General features: G+C 36.1%; 1 protein-coding gene across 2 annotated transcripts in view; it reads right to left on the bottom strand.

Annotated features, from left to right (window-relative positions):
* UGGT2 (UDP-glucose glycoprotein glucosyltransferase 2) overlaps positions 1 to 20,680 on the bottom strand; it is an 81,945-nt gene that overhangs the window by 38,325 nt on the left and 22,940 nt on the right. For both annotated transcript variants that reach the window (XR_009155345.1, XM_058185234.1), the window contains exons 8-16: positions 19,262 to 19,362; positions 17,741 to 17,840; positions 15,145 to 15,205; positions 12,434 to 12,525; positions 11,798 to 11,948; positions 8,606 to 8,725; positions 6,726 to 6,811; positions 4,743 to 4,878; positions 1,056 to 1,187 (exon numbers count right to left, since the gene is read on the bottom strand). Coding sequence is in view for 1 of the 2 variants with exons in the window: in XM_058185234.1 (XP_058041217.1) it covers positions 1,056 to 1,187; positions 4,743 to 4,878; positions 6,726 to 6,811; positions 8,606 to 8,725; positions 11,798 to 11,948; positions 12,434 to 12,525; positions 15,145 to 15,205; positions 17,741 to 17,840; positions 19,262 to 19,362 (979 nt within the window). In the remaining variant the exon portion in view is untranslated. The remainder of the gene's footprint in view (positions 1 to 1,055; positions 1,188 to 4,742; positions 4,879 to 6,725; positions 6,812 to 8,605; positions 8,726 to 11,797; positions 11,949 to 12,433; positions 12,526 to 15,144; positions 15,206 to 17,740; positions 17,841 to 19,261; positions 19,363 to 20,680) is intronic.

Below are 20,680 nucleotides of genomic sequence, written 5' to 3'. Positions count from 1 at the left end.
GGGAGTTCAAACCAACAGTGTAACTAACAACCTGAGCTATTAATACTCAAACACATTTCAATCTCTGGACTGCCAGAAGAGAATCTGTTTCCAAAAAATGTATGACAATAAGAACAGCCAACTAGAAATCAAACTTTTATTTAGATCGACATGGCTTAGTCCAAGTAGTATTACAATCATGTAATTTTCTGATCTCTGATATCAGGATGCTATTAAAAATTAATTGAAGATATTTATGATGGTTACCATTCCCAGCTAAATTATCTCTTGCTATATGTGTTGTGGTCCACCAGCAGCCTGTGAAACTGGCAACGGAGTCAGACAGCGATGAGGCTGAGGAAGAGCATGCGCCAGTCCTGGAGGCTGGGGAAGATCCGGATGAGGGCTCTGTGTCGGAGGCAGAGGTGGGGCCAGGACCATCAGGAAGTGATGTACGGACTACAGAGCCTCCAGAGGCGGACAGTAGTGAGGCAGAGGAACAGGAGAAGCCTGTTCCTAATGCACGCATGAGAAGAGCTGCCAGAAAGCAAGAGCAGCTCAAGAAAAGAGGACAACATGGAGTAGGGCCAAGAGATAATTGCCCCCTCCCATAAGGCTTAAAAGACCAGCAATGGCGTTTGGATTCTTTGCAGGAAAACAACGTTGATAGTTTTGTCTTGTTGCATTTGTTTCATATCGGTGTCGTCTGAATTTTTGCCAAGAAAGGCCTTTGGCAGTTTGCCTAATTGGACCAAGGTTGGTGATAGGCCTCAGGAATTGTGTTGGGAGGAATTTGCTTTAATTTAGTTGGACTATGCTGAGAATGAAATTGTTTGTTTGTTTTTACACTGACTGAGTTTCCTACTACCTACTTGGCCCTGGGTCACAACAATGTGGATGCTATGGGGTAAGAATCTGGAGACAAAGAAATAACAAACTTCCTCATTTTTTACACAAAATAATTTCAGTGCCAGACACAGAAAATTAGTTGACTTGTGTCTTCACTTATGAAGACAGCAGGCTATGAATCTTTTAGTTTCTTTGTATTTCATTCTGCAACTTTTAACTCTTTCTACCTTTCTCTTGTCATCATAATCAGAGTCAAGACCCAGGATCTCGTCCATATCAGCTTGAGGAAACTGTCTATAAAGAATACGCTTCACGTTGTCCACTGAAAGGATTTCTCCATCTTGTACCTGACGATACATCTAATTGAAGAGAGCAAAAGAAAGATAAATGAAACAATCCATTATGCTATTACAATGCTATAGAATATTTATAATAATTAGATTACATTCCATTTTTATTATTCATTCTATAAACAGTTTTAAAAAGCTCCTATCATCCATTTGCAGGTTCATCCTTATTAGCCGGTTTTCAAAAATACAGGTGGTCCTCAAGTTACGAACATAATTGAGCCCAAAATTTATGTTAAGTGAAATATTTGTTAAGTGAGTTTGCCCCATTTTACGATTTTTCTTGCCACAGCTGTTAAGTGAAACGTTGCATTTGTTAAGTTAGTAATGTGGTTATTAAGTGAATCTGGATTTCCCATTGATTTTGCTTGTTAAAAGGTTGCAAAAGCTGGTCACATGACCCTGGGATATTCCAAGATGAACCACTTGCCAAGCACCTGAATTTTGATCATGTGACCATGGGGATGCTGCAACGGTCATAAGTGTGAAAAACAGTCATAAGTCACTTATTTCAGTGCCTTTGTAATTTTGAACAGTCACTAAATGAACTGTTGTAAGTCGAGGACTACTTGTAATGTCTTCAACCAACTATACTTCAATGCATTCTCACTCTTCATTTCTGTACTCTCTAATTAAAAGTAAAAGTATAATGCACATATTAAACTAGTATTTATTTTTCCATACCAGCCATGAAATGAGTCAAGCAACCCAGGCAACCAACCATTTACATTCAACCAGAGCCAAAAAAATTAGTAAATTTCTAAATATGTAGCCCTATTAAAACTTTCCCAGCATGTGAGAAAATCTGCGCAAATCAAAAATCTGTGTAAATTAAAATGTGGGTGTACAATCTAAAAGTTCTAAATTAAGCACTGCAGATTAAATGAAGTCATTTCTATCGCTGGCATACAATTTTATATATTTATACATCATCTTCTTAGAAAAGAATGCACTCTGGCTGGTTTCAAGATGACTAAAATTTGGGAACTCGTATTTAATATTTTAGTCCATTGCTTCCGTTTTATCTGAAATGAATAGGAAATTTTGTTTTAAATTTCAAATATCTTCAATTCCCATCCTGTTCTAGGGCCATATTATTCAATTAAATAACATCTGTTTCTCTAAAATTCATTTGCTTACTGTTCTGTTCCGCACTCCATGTCCCCCAAAAGAGACCTTTTACGATTTATGAAGATTTAAATGAATTACTTGACGATAAAGATCCCTTTGAGGTAGACAGATTTAATCTTGATGATGTGCCAGAGACTTCTAAGCTCATCGGCAGAACAGAAGGCAAATCATAAACAAATTGGTGTTCTGGATTGGGAATGCAGTAGCCTATAACTCAGGGGTGAAATCTACTTACCTTCCTTAACAGTTCGGAAGTCACATGTGCATGCAGACCTTCTGCGCATGCGCAAAACCTTCTGCGCATGTGCAGAAGGTAAAAAACACATTACTTCCTGGTTAAAAGCAGGAAGTAATGACACCCGGGTGGGTGGGCGGAGCTTTGCTCCACCATCGCTACTGGATCGCCGAACCACCGGCCACGATCGCTACTGGGAGCATTTCATCCCTGCTATAACTCTTGAACTCATACCTTAAGGCAGCGGTTCTCAACCTGTGGGTCGGGACCCCGTTGGGGGTCAAATGACGATTTGCCAGGGGTCGCCTACCATCGGAAATATGGGAAGTATACTTGCGAGTCGAAGAATCGCACTCCAATGGTTGACTCCACAAGCCAGCTGCAGGCTCTCCAAATCGCTAGCCTAATCTGGCTTCAGGCGCGATAAACTTAATAGGGGAGGAGTCTCCGCTTTAATGCATCCGTCCTGAAGGCAATCGCAAGCAGTTCAGATAGCTAGCCAATATGGCTTCAGGCGCGATAAATTCAAAACGAAAATAATTTTATGGTTGGGGTCGCCACATTGTGGGGAATTGTATTAAAGGGGTCGCCACATCGTGGGGAATTGTATTAAAGGGGTCGCAGCAATATAAAGGTTGAGAACCACTGCCTTAAGGAATCATAGCCAGCAATTACTAACCAATGGAATATCTAACAAATGTTACTGTAACGTCTTTATCCCTCCTTAGAAAAGAAATCTTATTTAGGACGGTACCTAGTCAGCCTCCTCCAGAGAAAACAGTCACACTGGTTAATTCTCTCTCACCCCCCACTATTTTTCCACATCCAGATGACATCTCATTTAGGTTCCTCTGCTTTGAAGGAGTTATCTCCTATTTTAAGGTGGCGGGTTTTTTTAATCTTGCGCCTCTCGTGTTCACCAATGAGTGTCAAATATTGGTTTCTACTGTTCTCATTTTGATTCCAATCCTGTCAACACACAGCTACTTGAAATTACTGTTAAAAGACTGATAGCCTGAACAGCCACCAATGTCCATTTTTAAGCCAACTCAAATAGTAAATATTCTACTGTACATCACACGATAGCAAATATAATAGTATTTTATTTTGTTGGCCCTGAATCTATTGCAAGCTAATTTTAATAGGCAATCTCAAGTCTTAAACAATCTCATGAGATTCTCATTTTACTGATTTAAAATCGCCTTTTTGGAAATTACTTCAGAACTGTGCAATTACTCAGTGGAAGGTCTATAAAGTGTCTTCTTCCTATAATTTCACAGCCCTTCTTAAATTTTATATTATCTTAAAAAGACCAAATCCAGCCTATCTCATTTCCTTCCTTATTTCATCCTGAATATTTAGGTGGGCCACATGCCTGGACCTTATAAAACAGGAGTGTCAGACTGGATTTCTTCGAGAGCCGGATCAGCATTGTAGTTCTCTGTGGGCTGGAGGGAGGGGGTACAGGGTGGGGAGACACATCCTGCAGCACCCTGCTGGCCAAAACAGGGCATGGAGTGTCGCGTGCAGCATCCCGCGCCCTGTTTTTTGTCTGGATGGCCTCCTGGAGCACTTTGCTGGCCAAAACAAAGTACGGGGAGGCATGTATAACCCCCCCCCCGCACCTCATTTTCCGCCTCCCTGGCCTCCAGCAGCACACTGCTGACCAAAAACAGGCCGTACCAATGCCCCCCCATGGCCCATTTTGGCTGGCAGATGCACTGCAGGCCAGTCCTTCGATATTTCCAGGTCGCAGGCCAGATTTAAGCACCCCGTGGGCCAGATCCGGCCCACAGGCCTTGAGTTTGACACCTCTGTTATAAAAAGGAACTACAACTCGGGTTTATACAAAGGATATTTAAATGCTAGCAGTTTTGAGGGACTTAACTAAAAATGCCTAGTATGGATACTCCATTCACTTCTGCCAGGATTCCTTAAGTTTCACCTTTTGCTCTAACGTGGAATACAGAAAAATATGTCATAATTTCATGCCCAGTGGGTTTCAGTTTGCTTTGCTTTTTACCTTTAAGGTATTCTTTATACGCCTTAAATATGTGACATTTCCTGCCTGTGCATGATTATTTGCAAACTGCAAATCACACAAGTTTTTAGCCATGCTATCCTACGGCTATTTTGCATCTCAAAGAAAGTAAGGCTAACCTTAAATAAAGCAATATTTTAATCTTCTTACAAACACTAACATAAAGTAAGGAGACAAAAGCATGAGGGATATCCACTTCATCTGCAATAAAGTTAAAAGCTCTCCACAGGGCAACTCCTGCGTCCTCATTTCCATCAACCACTTCATCGGTATTTAAGATGAAAACAAAGCCAAGTCTGCTCAAGAAAAAGAGAAATACTGTGAGAATGGCAAAACCCACATTAACTAGGTTGAAAGCAGATTAAATACAGCAATACTAAAGCAGGTTAAAATGTCACTTAAGTCTTCAACAAGAAAGATAAGTCATAATATTCCAACAAGATTCAAAAATCTTATTAAAATGAACACAAAGCTAACATTTTATGCCAATCGAATGGAATTGCCTTTGAAAAAGTCAATGTCCCAAAGGTGCTTTTCCAAGAAGCAACTGGACTTGGTTTTTTCTTTGAAGATGTTTTGCTTCTCATCCAAGAAGCTCCTTCAGCTCTGGAGAGATTCAATGGAGAAATTTTCCGACAGTGAGAACAATCAACCAATGGAACAGCTTGCCTTCGGAAGTTGTCAGAGCTTCATCACTTGAGGCTTTCAAGAAGAGATAGGACTGCCATTTGTCAGAAATGGTGTAGGGTCTCCTGCTTGGGCAGGGGGTAGCACTAGATGACCAACAAGGTCCCTTCCAACTTAATCTGTAAAAACTAGAAAGTCCAGTTGCCTCTTGAAAAAGCACCTTTGGGACAACCATGACCTGGATGACTGAAAATGTCCATAGACATGTAAAGTCAATGATATCATAGCAAACAAAAGTTTATTCAAATCACTGATGAGAGCCATACCATGATTTGAATTTCCAAAATTACAGGAGATAAAAACTATTTGGGATTGCTTTTATCATAATTCAGCTTTATAACTGTGTAAATTCATCCTTAAATTCCTCAATATTTCTCAGTTTTAGTGTAATGAATGCCTATAGAAATTATCTCTCTAAGTATAACTTTAACATGGAGGAGCTATTTTATCAAACTAAGATTAACAACCTGACCAATTTTGCTGAAAGTATTTGCAGGTTCCCAATATTCTTTGCTCCTATCCAGTTCCTCATATTTTTAATTTGATTTGGTTCTACCCAACTGAAAATATAAGTATGCCAAAACTATGTATATACATACACATAAATATATATTCATATTTAAATACATATACATAAATTTATATTCATATTCCAATGGTAGAAAAAATATTCTAGACCGGGGTGTCAAACTCTCGTCATCACATGACATATCAAGACTTTTCCCCCCTTCGCTAAACAGGGCGGGGGCGGGGCCAGCCCGTGACGCATCTGGCCCGTGGGCCGCAAGTTTGACACCCCTGTTCTAGACTATTCTAGAATCACCTTTTTAAATACTAATTCTATAGATATGTTGAACTTTCAAATTCCTGCACAGTGTGATGTGGGAATTCTTCAAAACTAAGTCTCACCATACCAGGAAGCTTGCAAGTTTGGAGAAAACTGTTCTCCAAACAGAACTAGATCAACCTAAGGATGAATGGAGACTGATCATGGAACAGTGTTATTATTGCGCAGACACAACAGTTATAAATTATAATGAAGCTATGATATTAAAGTTCATAAAGAATATGCTTTTCTTGTATCCATTTAAATGTAGTTAGATTTAGACAGACATACTACCTGTTCAACGGAGTTAACTGAAATCTATGGAAATATAATATTTACCCAAAATAAATATAAACCAGCAAATCAATGTATTAAAATCTCTCATTTCTGTTGACTTGTTGAGAAATTGCAATTAATGAATCATGGAGGATTGGACATCAATAGATACATGTTGCCCAAACTCTCTTCCCCTTTGTATTAATCAGTACTCATATTGAGAATATACAGAATAACATTGTACTAATTCTATAGGATGGGGGGAGGGGTTTTGCCACAATTCTGGAAATGAAGAAAGTGAAGAAAAATTCCTTTACTATTTTAATCCCAGACAGAATTTCAGTGTTAATTTACCTTAAAGGTACTTTCTGAGTGTAGATTAACTCAATAAGTTTAATGAAACCAGCTGCTTCTTCCTGGAGAGGATCAATAAAAAGGACCTACAAGAGAAGAAAATTTTATACATCATTGTTTATACTTCAACCCTTCTATTTCCTCTACTACTATACATTGAAAGCCCCATGGAAGCATTCAAGGATAAACTGGAAACTTCTGTTTGTACAGGCTGTCCTGGTTCTTGCACTCAATAGAACCAGATAGTTAGAACCCATTATGCCACTTCTGTGCCAACCACTCTACTTAGTTGTATGTCTGGGGCCCAATAAAACTGCAATTTGGACCTTTAGAAACATAAGTGGTTTGGAACAGATTAGTTGAAAAACTGTTAAGCTTTAATATATATTTAAGATCTGAATTAAAGAATCTGTTCAGAATCCCACTTTTAACATCCGTTCCTCTACTTGATAGAGCAGGGTTGTCAAACTCCCGGCCCACAGGCCAGATGCGCCATGTGCTGGCCATGCCCACTCCCGGTTTAGCGAATGGGGATAAAGTCCTGATAAGTCATGTGACACCACTGTGACGATGTGAGTTTGACACCCCTGTGATAGAGGAACAGAAATTTATTAATAATGGTAGCTTCAACTCCAGAGAATGTGTGATTGGCTCTATCACTGTGGCATTTAAAGAAATTCTGAAAATCCATTGTATCCTTTTATTTTAATTTATTGTCTTTGCTATAGCATAAGATGCCATTTTAAACTATATTTTTATGTTTGACTTAGATGGACTTGTCTTGGAGTTAATTAAGCAAACAAATGATTCTGAAGTGACAATTACCAATTAGTAACTAACTGTACTAACCATGCCCAATTAGTAATCAAGGGTAACGGTGTGGCTCAGGCTGTAAGAAGCCTGTTATTAAAACACAGCTGCCTGCAATTACTGCAGGTTCTAGTCCCACCAGGTCCAAGGTTGACTCAGCCTTCCATCCTTTATAAGGTAGGTAAAATGAGGACTCAGATTGTTGGGGGGGCAATAAGTTGACTTTGTAAATATACAAATAGAATGAGACTATTGCCTTACACACTGTAAGCCGCCCTGAGTCTTCGGAGAAGGGCGGGATATAAATGTAAATAAAAATAAAAAATAAAAAAAATAAAGTTACAATGGAAGGCTGCCATGATTGAACCTTCTGAGAGTTTTCTTGATATTTTCTTGATACTAATGTCAGAGAGAAAAGTCTTCAGCTTTCCAGGTCACTGACATATTTATTTGTAATCAAAGTGGATAGAAACTTCTTGAAGGGAAGTAGATTCCCTTTTTGGGAATTGTCATGTAGAGATACAGATTTACGTTGGAGAGCAACAATCTCAGTCTCCACCTAAGATACAACAGTTTTAATATAGTAATAAAAGTGGCTTAGAATTTGACATAAGAATTCTTGTACCACAGAATTGGACTTGTGTTCTCTAAAAAAACAATTTGCTGAGACCTTGGTAATCTATGATATGCAAAATCAAAGACATATTCCAGTCAGATGTAAAGACCAAGTTCATACGTCTACCTTATAAATTGTGATTTAGTCTATAAATCATGGTGAAACAACCATTGCTAAATGCAATAGGAAAATGCTGTCAAAGTATGGCTGTGTATTATCATAGGGTACACTGCTGGGTATACTTTGCAATCAGTTGAGTGATGAATTCATAACTACAATGTATGGATAAGTGAATCGTTGAAGAAAATGTGCCAAGGAAGGGCTTTCTGTGTTTTTTGTATATTAAAGATGTAATTTTAATATATCCCTACTAAAAATATTTAAAAGAATGCACAAATTATTTTCCTAACAACTCTCTCATTCAACGCAACACATACGCACATTTCACACTTACCATATTATATAAATTCCGCCTAATCTGGCGCATCATTCCTGCATATGCTGGTTTGAGAAGTTCCTGAAAACTTGAAGGCCACTTGTTATACATAGCATCCGTTTCTATGTTATTGACCCACTAAAAAAAATGCAACAGTAATGGGGCATTTAGTGAAGCTACTACCAAACTAAACCTTGTCAAGCACAGTGTTCTCATAAGTCCATTTAATAAAGCAGTACTCAGCATGTTGTAGTTTTAACTTATTATGGGCTTCGGTGTTGACCAATGCACCTGGAAGCCAATGAAGAAACTAATTCTATGGCTAGAGTTGCGACATATTAAGGAACTATGTAGGGAAAAATAAGCTGAAAGCATCTTTTTGACCAGTTTTAGAGATGCCAACAAAATGGAAAAAGAGCTGGATCATTTGGGCTGCAATTCTATGAGCATTTATGGGAGAGCACTTATTACTTATTATTTACTTATTAGGCTGCACTTATTACTTATTATTAATTATATTAATTATTACTTATTACTTATTATTGGGCTGCACTTATTACTTATTATTGGGCTGCACTTATTACTTATTATTATTTTAATAAGTAATTACTTATTACTTATTACTTATTACTTATTAAGTAGTGAATACCTATGTAGAGTGGCTTCACTAACCACCCAGAGCCTGTCATACTGTCCGTCTATCTACTGTATCTAATTTTTTTCTTGCCATATAAGAACCCTTCACCTTAGATTCTAGTAATTTTAGTATAGTACTTAGGTTGCTTTTACACCAACCCAATAAGTTTATTTGTTTTGGCCTGGTGTCCTGTATGTATCAAGACACAGGAGTTTGTTTATAAACTGTAGTTTACAGTTTAGCATGTTGTATAACTCCAGCCAAAATTATGTTAGTCTATTCAGTAAAGATATTTAAAGAAATAATGGCTTTGTGAAATGTGCGAACCCAGTTGGACTGTGTTTCCTTAACACCTCTCAGCAAAAAGGTAACATTTAAAGAATGCACAAATTATTTTCCTAACAACTCTCTCATTCAACGCAACACATACGCACATTTCACACTTACCATATTATATAAATTCCGCCTAATCTGGCGCATCATTCCTGCATATGCTGGTTTGAGAAGTTCCTGAAAACTTGAAGGCCACTTGTTATACATAGCATCTGTTTCTATGTTATTGACCCACTAAAAAATGCAACAGTAATGGGGCATTTAGTGAAGCTACTACCAAACTAAACCTTGTCAAGCACAATGTTCTCATAAGTCCATTTAATAAAGCAGTACTCAGCATGTTGTAGTTTTAACTTATTATGGGCTTCGGTGTTGACCAATGCACCTGGAAGCCAATGAAGAAACTAATTCTATGGCTAGAGTTGCGACATATTAAGGAACTATGTAGGGAAAAATAAGCTGAAAGCATCTTTTTGACCAGTTTTAGAGATGCCAACAAAATGGAAAAAGAGCTGGATCATTTGGGCTGCAATTCTATGAGCATTTATGGGAGAGCACTTATTACTTATTATTTACTTATTAGGCTGCACTTATTACTTATTATTAATTATATTAATTATTACTTATTACTTATTATTGGGCTGCACTTATTACTTATTATTGGGCCGCACTTATTACTTATTATTATTTTAATAAGTAATTACTTATTACTTATTACTTATTAAGTAGTGAATACTTATGTAGAGTGGCTTCACTAACCACCCAGAGCCTGTCATACTGTCCGTCTATCTACTGTATCTAATTTTTTTCTTGCCATATAAGAACCCTTCACCTTAGATTCTAGTAATTTTAGTATAGTACTTAGGTTGCTTTTACACCAACCCAATAAGTTTATTTGTTTTGGCCTGGTGTCCTGTATGTATCAAGACACAGGAGTTTGTTTATAAACTGTAGTTTACAGTTTAGCATGTTGTATAACTCCAGCCAAAATTATGTTAGTCTATTCAGTAAAGATATTTAAAGAAATAATGGCTTTGTGAAATGTGCGAACCCAGTTGGACTGTGTTTCCTTAACACCTCTCAGCAAAAAGGTAACATTTAAAGAATAAAAAGATGCCACTCAGGTGACATAAATCAACCCTTAATGGTTCTTCCAGAAGGGGTAGCCCCAGTAGGGTACTCCAAGGCCTGGGTAGAATCAGCCTTGCTTCCAGAAATGTTTTTCTTTTCTACATGATCCCAAAAAAGTGTTGGAAATGCAAATAACAAAGGGGAATGGAGGTGCATGGGATGGAGGTGCCCAAAGCAAAAAAATATTGGAGTAAGATTAGATTACAATTAGAAGCGATAACCAAACAACATATTGAGATGAAACCGAAAACATTTTTATTAGGAATACTCCCAAGGTCTTATGAAAAAAAATACAATATTTAATCATCCATGTTATCACAGCAGCAAGAATAATATACACACAGAATTAGAAAAACAAAAACATACCGACCAAAGATAATTTGATTAGAAAAGTCTTGGAATGTGCAGAAATGGATAAACTTACAAAGGAGATACAAGAAAAAGAGGAAACAGAATATTATATAGTGTGGGAGAAATGGTACGAATGGCTAGAGGAGAGAGATAAAAGGCAAGGAAAGATCAAATAAGGAAGATATAGGAGTAGAAATGTAACAACAAATAAGAGGAAACAGAAAAATATGCAGTTTGTAGAAATGAAATTGTGTACACTGTTATTTATATGTATATATGTAAATAAATTAATATTGTATATAGAAAGGATACATTGAAATAAGGGAGAAAAAACTGGACAAGTAAGAAATGTTTGTTGCAAAATTGTTGAAAAGAAACTATTGTTTAAAGATTCTTTTTTGTTTTTTAAAAAATGTTTAATAAAAAAAAATTTAAAAGAAAAAGAGCCTCTCTCTATGTCAATTGATACACTATCTGCTAGCATTGGTATTATCTACTAAAATTAACCAGGAAGAAAAGTATTGTTTTTAAAAATATCTAAATAAAGACTAGTTTCTCCTCAATTTCAGTTAAGCAGCACAAGCCTCCAGGACTGTGGAAATGGCAGAAAAGTACCATTTGGCCCTGTAACAAATCCAAATTTTCAAAATTAAATAATGTTATTGCCAAAAGGCATCATGGCATTTATTCATTATCACTTAAACCAAGAACCTAGCAACACTTTAAAGATGCATACGTACAAGAAAAATATTACTTACTACAATTGCTGAGTGACGGATGTCTAATGCGTAAGATGCATCCTGAGATTGAGACGCTAACCTCATGAATTTACTTGGAAGATCTCCTTTAATTCCAAGGGAGTGAAGAACATGCATTGCTTTTCCTTCTATCTTCAGAGTTTCTAAAATGCTTTAGACAAATGTATTTTATATGTAACACTGTATGGAATAATATCTAAAGACAGAAAAATCTTCCATCTGCTGGTGGCTGCCCTCCTTCAGCTTCACCCCCACCCACCATTGATATCTGGTCAATAGTTGACCAATATCTGGTCAAAGTGCATGCGCGAAGCGAACCGGTGGTAACACCAATTAGAACCCACCACTGGGTTTTACTAATGTGCAGCTCCACTGGATATGGTAAGAAGTTTCATATACTGAATGACATTTCTTTGATTTTTAGGACTCTCATCTTATACTTACAGTACTGATTTGAACAATTACTGTTTTAGAGATTCAATGAGGTGATGTAATAAATTAGTTAACAGCATTCACCAACAATGTTTTGGTTCCCCTATTACAGAACAAGATATCAACATTTGTCTTGGAGTAAGGAGTAGTTAAATACAGATGACTGAGCATTCTGGATGGTAACCAAGCTGCAAACTACTTTACCTAAAGGGATCACGAAGATCCAAGTCTATTGGAAGGCCATTTAAAAATAAATGTGCTTCACCAGGCTTAAGTTCAAGAGATTCATGCAGACGCTGGAAAAGAAAGAAAAGGTTTGCCATGAATTAAATAGCTATTTTTTAAAACAAACAAACAAGTAAATAAATCTTTGGGATATCAATATACTTCAAATGGAAGCAATGCTATATTCATTTGAAATGAATCAATTTTAACATCCTACTTATTTTTCAAGATAACCTTAGTGATTTCTGCAAAATTAATCTGATACTAAATATTCCTTAATGAGATTTTAAAAGATAGAATGATAATTACATATTCACAGTTTCCATCAGATATGTTTAAAACTGGTTTGACAAATTATGGACCACAAATTCACATTCACTATTTGTCATGAAATGTATCTTAATTATCTGAACAAATTAGGACAGTTCCTTCCTCTTTCTTAAATCCAAGATTTTAAAAAAAATTGATGCAATTCCTGGTTTTATCTGTCCCAGTCTTTTCCAACCCAAAGCCTTCTGAATGCAGAATGGGACAATTTGCTGTGGCCAACTCACCATGGCCAACTAACTATGGCTAACGTGCCGCAGGACAACTCGCTGCAGAACAATTCAATAATTCAATTTAATTATTTAAAATAATTTTTAAAATATTATGTTTGTCATTCACATTTTATTTTGTCCTTTCTTTGGCATCCTTTAATTATTATATTCCACAATTTCTTCAATATTAATGTAACTCTTGTTCTGCAGGAAATTGTCTTGCAGCGAACTGGCCATAGCAAGTTGTCATGCGCTAAGTTGGCCGTGGTGAGTTGGCCATGATGAATTGGCCATGATGAATTGGTTGTACCAAGTTGTCCTAGACCCTTCTGGATGTATTTGGCTACAATTCCAAACATTCAGAGGCAGTCCATGTCTGGGGGATAGCAGTTTAGAAAGGCTGACTCTGCCTCCATTTTATCCCACCATGATTCAGTCTGAAGGAGATCATTCAATCTTCTTCAATGGGAAGACCAGCCTGGTATTTACTTTCCAATTTGATATTAAATCAAATTTGTCTGATGGCGTATTATGAAATATTCTCAGTTATGATTTTTTTTAAAAAAATGCTTCCGTCTAAAGAACTGTATTTGTTATAGTAACAAATAAATAATTATGAAAATTTCAATTCTTTATAAAGCTTCATGCAAATGATTTCATGCAAGTGAAAGATATAATTGCAATAAATATTTAGAAAATGGTAATTGGGCTTTCGCAATATATTCCATCCAGATTAAGTAATTCCATATTAACTATTAGCTTTTTTCTGTTATCAAGTTATATTACTCTCCAGCCAAGCTCCACTACAGTCTTGATCGTCTGTCCATAGTTGTGCTAGTTGAAAATAAGGACTAAACTAGAGTGTCTATGAAGATTCTCAATCATCCAGGTAGTAGTTGTTTCAAAAGTGATATTTATTTTTAAAAAGGCAACTGGCCTGATTTTTTATTTTTTTTTGAGAAAAAGAAGGCGTTTCGCTTCCCTATCCTGAAAGCTTCATCAGTTGTATTGGATGCTATGGCAGATGGAAGGACAATAGCTGTCAATAATATCCTTGATGCTATGGGAGATCCTTCCATCTCCCATAGCATCCAATACAACTGATGAGGCTTCCAGGATAGGAAGCGAAATGTCTTCTTGAATGAATGACAAAGAAAAACCAAAATGGTGGCCATATATTTTATTTCCTAAGCAAGCTTTTCTAAATCAAGTGCCCTTCAGATATACTGAATTATAAATTCCATCATCTCCACACGATGCTTGTTCTGACTTCCAACAATAGTACCGTATGGTAGGAGATTTGGAGAATCCTAAATTGAAGAAGACTATCCAAAGTATTGAGATCATACTTTGATGATGAAAAGGAAATAGGTATCATAAATATCAGAATATTCTTGAAATCCATTCATAAAAAGACTACTTTCATGAGAGATACTGGTCTATACCATTGAAACATTCAGTACTAAAACAACAAAAAACTTAAAAGAACTATTTATTAGGAGCCAACACTTTTTACATCTTCAAAAAAGACCAATGCATAAATCCCTCAGTGGGAACAAAATGGTGAACTCATTTATGTTCAACTTCAGAGGACAATTAAAGCTCTTCAGTCCAGAGCTAAAGCTCAACCCCTGAACATTCAGAATTTGATTTTTAGCACTCTTTTTTAAGAGGGAACTGCAATTGTGCTGCATCGTGGCAAATAAAGATATACATTAATCTAGGGAGAAAGCTGAGATGAGAGATGAAATGATCAGTAATTAAATACCAAGCCTAATCATTTCCTAAAAAATAAACATGTTGAAATTCTTTCATTTTTTAAACTTGCATAGTAGCAAAATACCTCCAAGGATTTTTGTTTTCTTATGTTCAATCATCTCCAATTCTCAGAAACTATCTGGACACATCCCTGCATTTTTGGGGGGGGCAAGGTTTTTCAAAAGTAGTTTGCCACTGCCTCCTTTCTAAGACTGCGAGAAAGCGATTGGCCCAAGGTTACCTAGCTGATTCTTGGCTAAATTTTAGGACTAGAACTTACCATCACCCAGTTTCTATCCTGATGCCTAAATCATTGCACCAAACTGATTCTCATCTCCTAGTAGTAGACAGTAAATTCTTTCATTTCATATTTTAAAAAGAACAAGTACAAACCTTTTGATTTTCTTCTATTTCTTTTCTCATTTGCTGGTTTACTAGCACTCTAGTCAAGGATCTGGAGAAAAAAATGTGAAAAAATTACTAAGTACAGTAATTGTTCTGCTTTTAAATATTTATTCATCAATAAAGTACATCACAGCTCGGTGTGGATGTTAACACTAAACTATGATTATAGAACTACATGGCTGAAACTTGATCCACCTTGGGCTCATGTGCTCCTTTCCTTCTCTACACATTGCCCCTATGAGAGTAGAAATATCAAGTTCCTACTTAAATTTAATGGCAATTTGCTACTAGATTAGACCATTTTAGATTATCCAGAATAACCCCACATATATTCTTGTGCATAAATGGCAGTTGATTAAAATTTTGCAACTTCATTTGATATACAGTATATAGCAATAGCAATACAACTTATGTATTGCTTCATGGTGGTTTTACAACTCTCTCTAAGCAGTTCACAGAGTCAGCATATTGCCCCCAACAATCTGGGTCCTCATTTTACCGACCTTGGAAGGAGGGAAAACTGAGTCAGAATCGAACTACCAAACTGCTGGCAGTCGGCAGTCGGCAGTCAGCAGAAGTAGCCTGCAATACTTCCTTCTAAGTACTATGCTATCACAGCTCTATATGGTATATACATGGAAATGTATTCTTCAGGAATTTATAAATTCAGTTCCTGACCTACCTGAATTTGTAATAATGAGCAACTGTATTAAATCATTGCAAAACCCTGCATAGAATAAATACTAAATTACTGCTCTGAATTGGGATATTTTTCCCCTCTCCAATCAATTGGAGGGAAATGCATTTATTTTGGCTAGAGAAAAGGCAATCTACTGCCACTCATAAATAGTAGTACTGTCAGGTAGTTTGCAGAGATTACATGTTTTAATAGACAGGGATATAGATCATCATGACTTTTTGATGATTATCTAATATCTGATCTCTGAATTTAGCATTTGCTCTCTACACTCAATCAGCAACTGGAATGAAAATTCACAGTGTTGCACATCTTGTTCATTTTCTTTTCCCAAACTTCTGATGGCACAATATCCCCCAATATGCCCCACATATATCCAGGGGCCTATCAAAGTCGGTACTGATAGTGATGAGCAGTCTGCCCTAGGTGCAGGCAATAAAGAGGTGCTACAGAAAGGCGGAGGCCAGCAATTGGTGTGAAATCAGGTCACTGCTACCTGCACACTGAACGGATAGTGATGGTGTAGAAGAAAAGGAGGAAAAAAATGGCACCTTCAGTCAATTTTGACTCTTAGCAATTACTCCCTTCCTTTTTGGGGGCAAGTGGCTTGCCAGTTTCTTCTTTCTAGGGCTGAGGGCATCACTCAGCCTGGCTAAAACAAAACTAGAACTTGTACCATCTTGGTTTCTAGTCCGATATCTTAAACCCCTGCATCATCAGCAACAAAGGATGTGGGGGTATTAAAAAAATGATTCCCTTCAGGTGCCCAATATGTTAAATACGCTACTGCAAATATCCAAGTAGCAAATTTATCAGCACGAGACCACTGAACTCACATACAGAAAAGCTTTCATGGTTCCTCAGAAGTTCTTAACGAATCTTATTCAGAAGATCTTAACAAATACAATTACAATTGCTAATTGATGAGCCTGTGTACATTCTTCTCTTTTACATGGAATTTCTAAACATTATTCTTATGCTACAGACCAGCTTTCTTAAACCAAACTCAGTGAATCTGACTTCTAAGTAAACTTTCATAATACTGTACCTCAAGCAATTTTAGGCGAAAATTTGATGGAAACTGGTGTTTACTCAATTTATTTACTACACAGACCACTAGTCATGTCTAACACCAACAGCACATTCTCATGCTGCCTTGTTCCTATAGAAAGTTCTTATAGTAGTTCAAAAACTAATGCCAGCTGGGTCTTGTAAAATCAACTAAGCATAAAGCAGGGTGTGGGATTCAAGACATGGCAGGCAGTAGTAATAGCCTATTATCAGTGGTGGGATTCAAGTAATTTAACAACCGGTTCTCTGCCCTAATGATTTCTTCCAACAACCAGTTTGCCAAACTGCTCAGAAAATTAATAACCGGTTCTCCCGAAGTGGTGCGAACTGGCTGAATCCCACCACTGCCTATTATCTGTTGGAACAGTAGAAAAAGGCCTTAAATTATTTTAGTTCATCTATAGTGATTCCTGTGGGGGTGAATACAATAAGACCTGAAAACTACATTTAACATACAAAGTACAATAAAAAGTTCAATATAGCAACATCAAAGCCCAGTAACATAAAAAATATCACATATGCCTCAGAATGTAACAAGTAACATCACTTGGAACAGAAAGCTGCAAAAATCTATCATTGCAATGTATGGTATTATTCCCTAAATTTGACAATGTGCAATGAACAGGCTATTTAAAATTGAATATTCACAGTTACATGCTGGATTTTCTCATCTGTTTAATTTTATCAATTTTCATTCAAGCTTTTAAAAAGGCTATAACAAAACACATCATCCCCAGGCAAATTACAAATAAATCACGATGATAAACAAGCACAAAATTCAATCATTCATATGACTATCACAGAAATAAATTGTACCTGGCCTTTACCGGGAAGTTCTGTGCGATGTCTTTCATTACTTTTAATGCATTGTAAACAGGGGCAGACAGAATTTGAGAGGCTGCTTGCAAACTAATATCTGAAAGAGAATAAAGCATTGCCAAAGAACCTCATATTACATTCGAAATTTTGTAAACAATACAGATAGTCTTCAACTTATGAGCATTTGCCTTCAGAACGTGCCTTCAGAAGTTGTGCAGACTCCACTGAAGGTTTTTGGTATAGCATCTCCTGCTTGAGCAGAGGGTTGGACTAGAAGTCCTCCAAGGTCCTTTCCAACTATTATTCTGTTATTATAAAGACAACAGCACTTTAAAAAGTAACTGATGACTGGTCCTTGCATTTACAACCATTGCAATGTCCCTGCAACCACCGGGTCAAAATTTGGGCACTAAGCGACTGGTATGTTTTTACAATGGTTATAATATCCTAGCATCACATTATCACCCTGTGCAACCTTCCCAAGGGACTTCCAATAAGCAAAGCCAATAGGAGAAACTAGATCCATTTAATAACCGTACGGTTTGCTTAATGAATAGGACCTTTACAAAAGGTCGTAAAATCAGACAAAATTCATTGAATTGGCTAGCTTCATAAAATGGGTTAAACCTGATTATAAACTAAACAAACCCCAAAGAAAGCATATGAGGACTTCACATGTTTTGTGCATCCTAATCCACAGGTAAACAGATTATGATTTCTGAATCATAAAGATTATTAAGGTTTTCTGTGTCTTTGCACTAAACCATTTTTTTTTAAATGACAATGCAGGGTCTCACAAAACACTCAAATCATACTTTATTACAGTCCGAAGTGGAACTCAGAAAGAAAATAAAAGCACAAACTGGAAACATTGGTTCGCTCTCTGTCCTAAATTACGTGAAGTTTAGTTTAAGATTAAGTTCAGATGAACTAAGACTAGTAAATCTTAGCTTCTTCAATAAAGACTGCTTCCATGTTTCCATTTTGCTAACCAATGTATATATAATAAAAGTTATGAGAAATAATGACAAATAATTTAAAAAGGAGAAAGTTATCGTATCATATAACTGTCATGTAATTATGAAGAAGCCTAATTTTCTGCAAAATTCATGATTAACTTCTCTCATCACATTGCGAATATGACAAAATAGTTTTTAAAGTAGCATTAGTTTTTTATTTTACAAAAATAACATTTCGTGATCTATTTTCATGCTCTGTTAACTGCAATAGTAAACAAAAAAATTGCTGTAGGGATTTCAGGCACAGGAAATTTAAATCTTTTCTTTTTTTTCAGTCCCCTTTGCACCAAAAAAAGTACAGCTAAACAGAAAGGCCAATCCTTCTTTACTTTTTGGAAAACCATAGTATTTATGTTGTTTATACAGAATGATATTTTAGTTGTATACCTCCTGCAATTTCCTCGCTGAAAAAAGAAATTTAACAAATAGCATTCAGAAAAGGTTTCCAACTGTAATATGGATTTCACAAAGGTATAATGAACAGTATAATGAGCAATACCTTTGAGTTCCCACAATTTCAAAGGTTCTGTATTATCACTGCTTTCAATCAGGTATTTTTTCAACTCTTTCAGATTGTCTTTGAGATCAGGATAGTTTTCCCTGTTTAAAAAATATAAACAAAGTTAAAATTAAAGTGCATTTATACATAGGAGATTAGATTAGATTAGATTAGATTAGATTAGATTAGATTAGATTAGATTAGATTAGATTAGATTAGATTAGATTAGATTTGAATTGAATTATTTATTGGCCAAGTGTGATTGGACACACAAGGAATTTGTCTTCAGTGCATAAGATCTCATTGAACATAAAAGCTATAAGTGATAAATCATGATCATATTCATGATAAAAATACATTCATCATAAATCATAAGATACAACACTTAGTGATAGAATCAACATAAATCGTACTAGGAAACTAAATAAAACAATATCAATCATTAAGATACAAGCAGCAAAGTTATAGTCATAAATAAAAAATGAGATAGGTAATAGGAAAGATGAGAAGAAGAATATTAATACAGTCTTACTAAATAGTTTGACAGTGTTGTGGAAATTTGTTGTTTAGCAGAATGATGGCATGGGGGGGGGGGAACTGTCCTTGTGTCTAGTTGTTCTGGTGTGCAGTGCCTATTACAGATAAAGAATCATAGAGCTGGAAGGATCTCAAGGGTCATCAAATCCAATTTTCCTAATTGGTACAATATTTGCTAAAGCATTTTGGACCAATGGCTATCCACACTTTGTCCAGCGAAGGGGAATATATGACTTCACAAGTCAGCCAGTATCACTGATTGGAAGCTCTTCCCATCAAGAAATTCCTCCTAATATCCAACTTAAGTTCTTTTCCATGCCACAATCTATTTCCATTACTTGTTCTGGTCCTGCCCTCTGAGGCCTGAGAGAACAAGTCTATTCCTTCTTCTGTATGGCAATTATTTAAATGTTTATTCATGTTATAGTTTTAAAACCCACCCGAGTAAAAAGATTCTAGACAGGTAAATAATTAAATACAACAACAGACTAAATCAAAGTAATAAAAAAAAACCAACAGTAATAACAAACCAAGAAGAATGTCAATAAAACTTTGCTTTTTGCTAAAATCAGGACTATTCTTTAATATTGTTCCTTTTTCCCCAATATACAACAATACAAAGCATAAGTTGCAAATTAATAACTTCTTGAACTTAGATTTATACAATTAAAAATAAAAGTGATGCTCTATGAAGTTATTTTTTTGTTGTTTTCCTTCATATAAATCAAATGAGGCACTTGGAATGGCTTATTTGTAGTGCATACTAGTAATCTCAAAGCCTAGCCCATGGTCATCAAGTTACGACGACAATTGAGCCTAAAATTTCTGTAAGAAACTGGTTAATTGAGTTTCGCCCCATTATACCACCTTTCTTGACAGAGT

The sequence above is a fragment of the Ahaetulla prasina genome, chromosome 5 (assembly GCF_028640845.1).
Source record: "Ahaetulla prasina isolate Xishuangbanna chromosome 5, ASM2864084v1, whole genome shotgun sequence".
Classification (NCBI taxonomy): domain Eukaryota; kingdom Metazoa; phylum Chordata; class Lepidosauria; order Squamata; family Colubridae; genus Ahaetulla; species Ahaetulla prasina.
The sequence above is the reverse complement of the archived record's forward strand: the minus strand, read 5'-3'. Positions and strand labels throughout refer to the sequence as shown.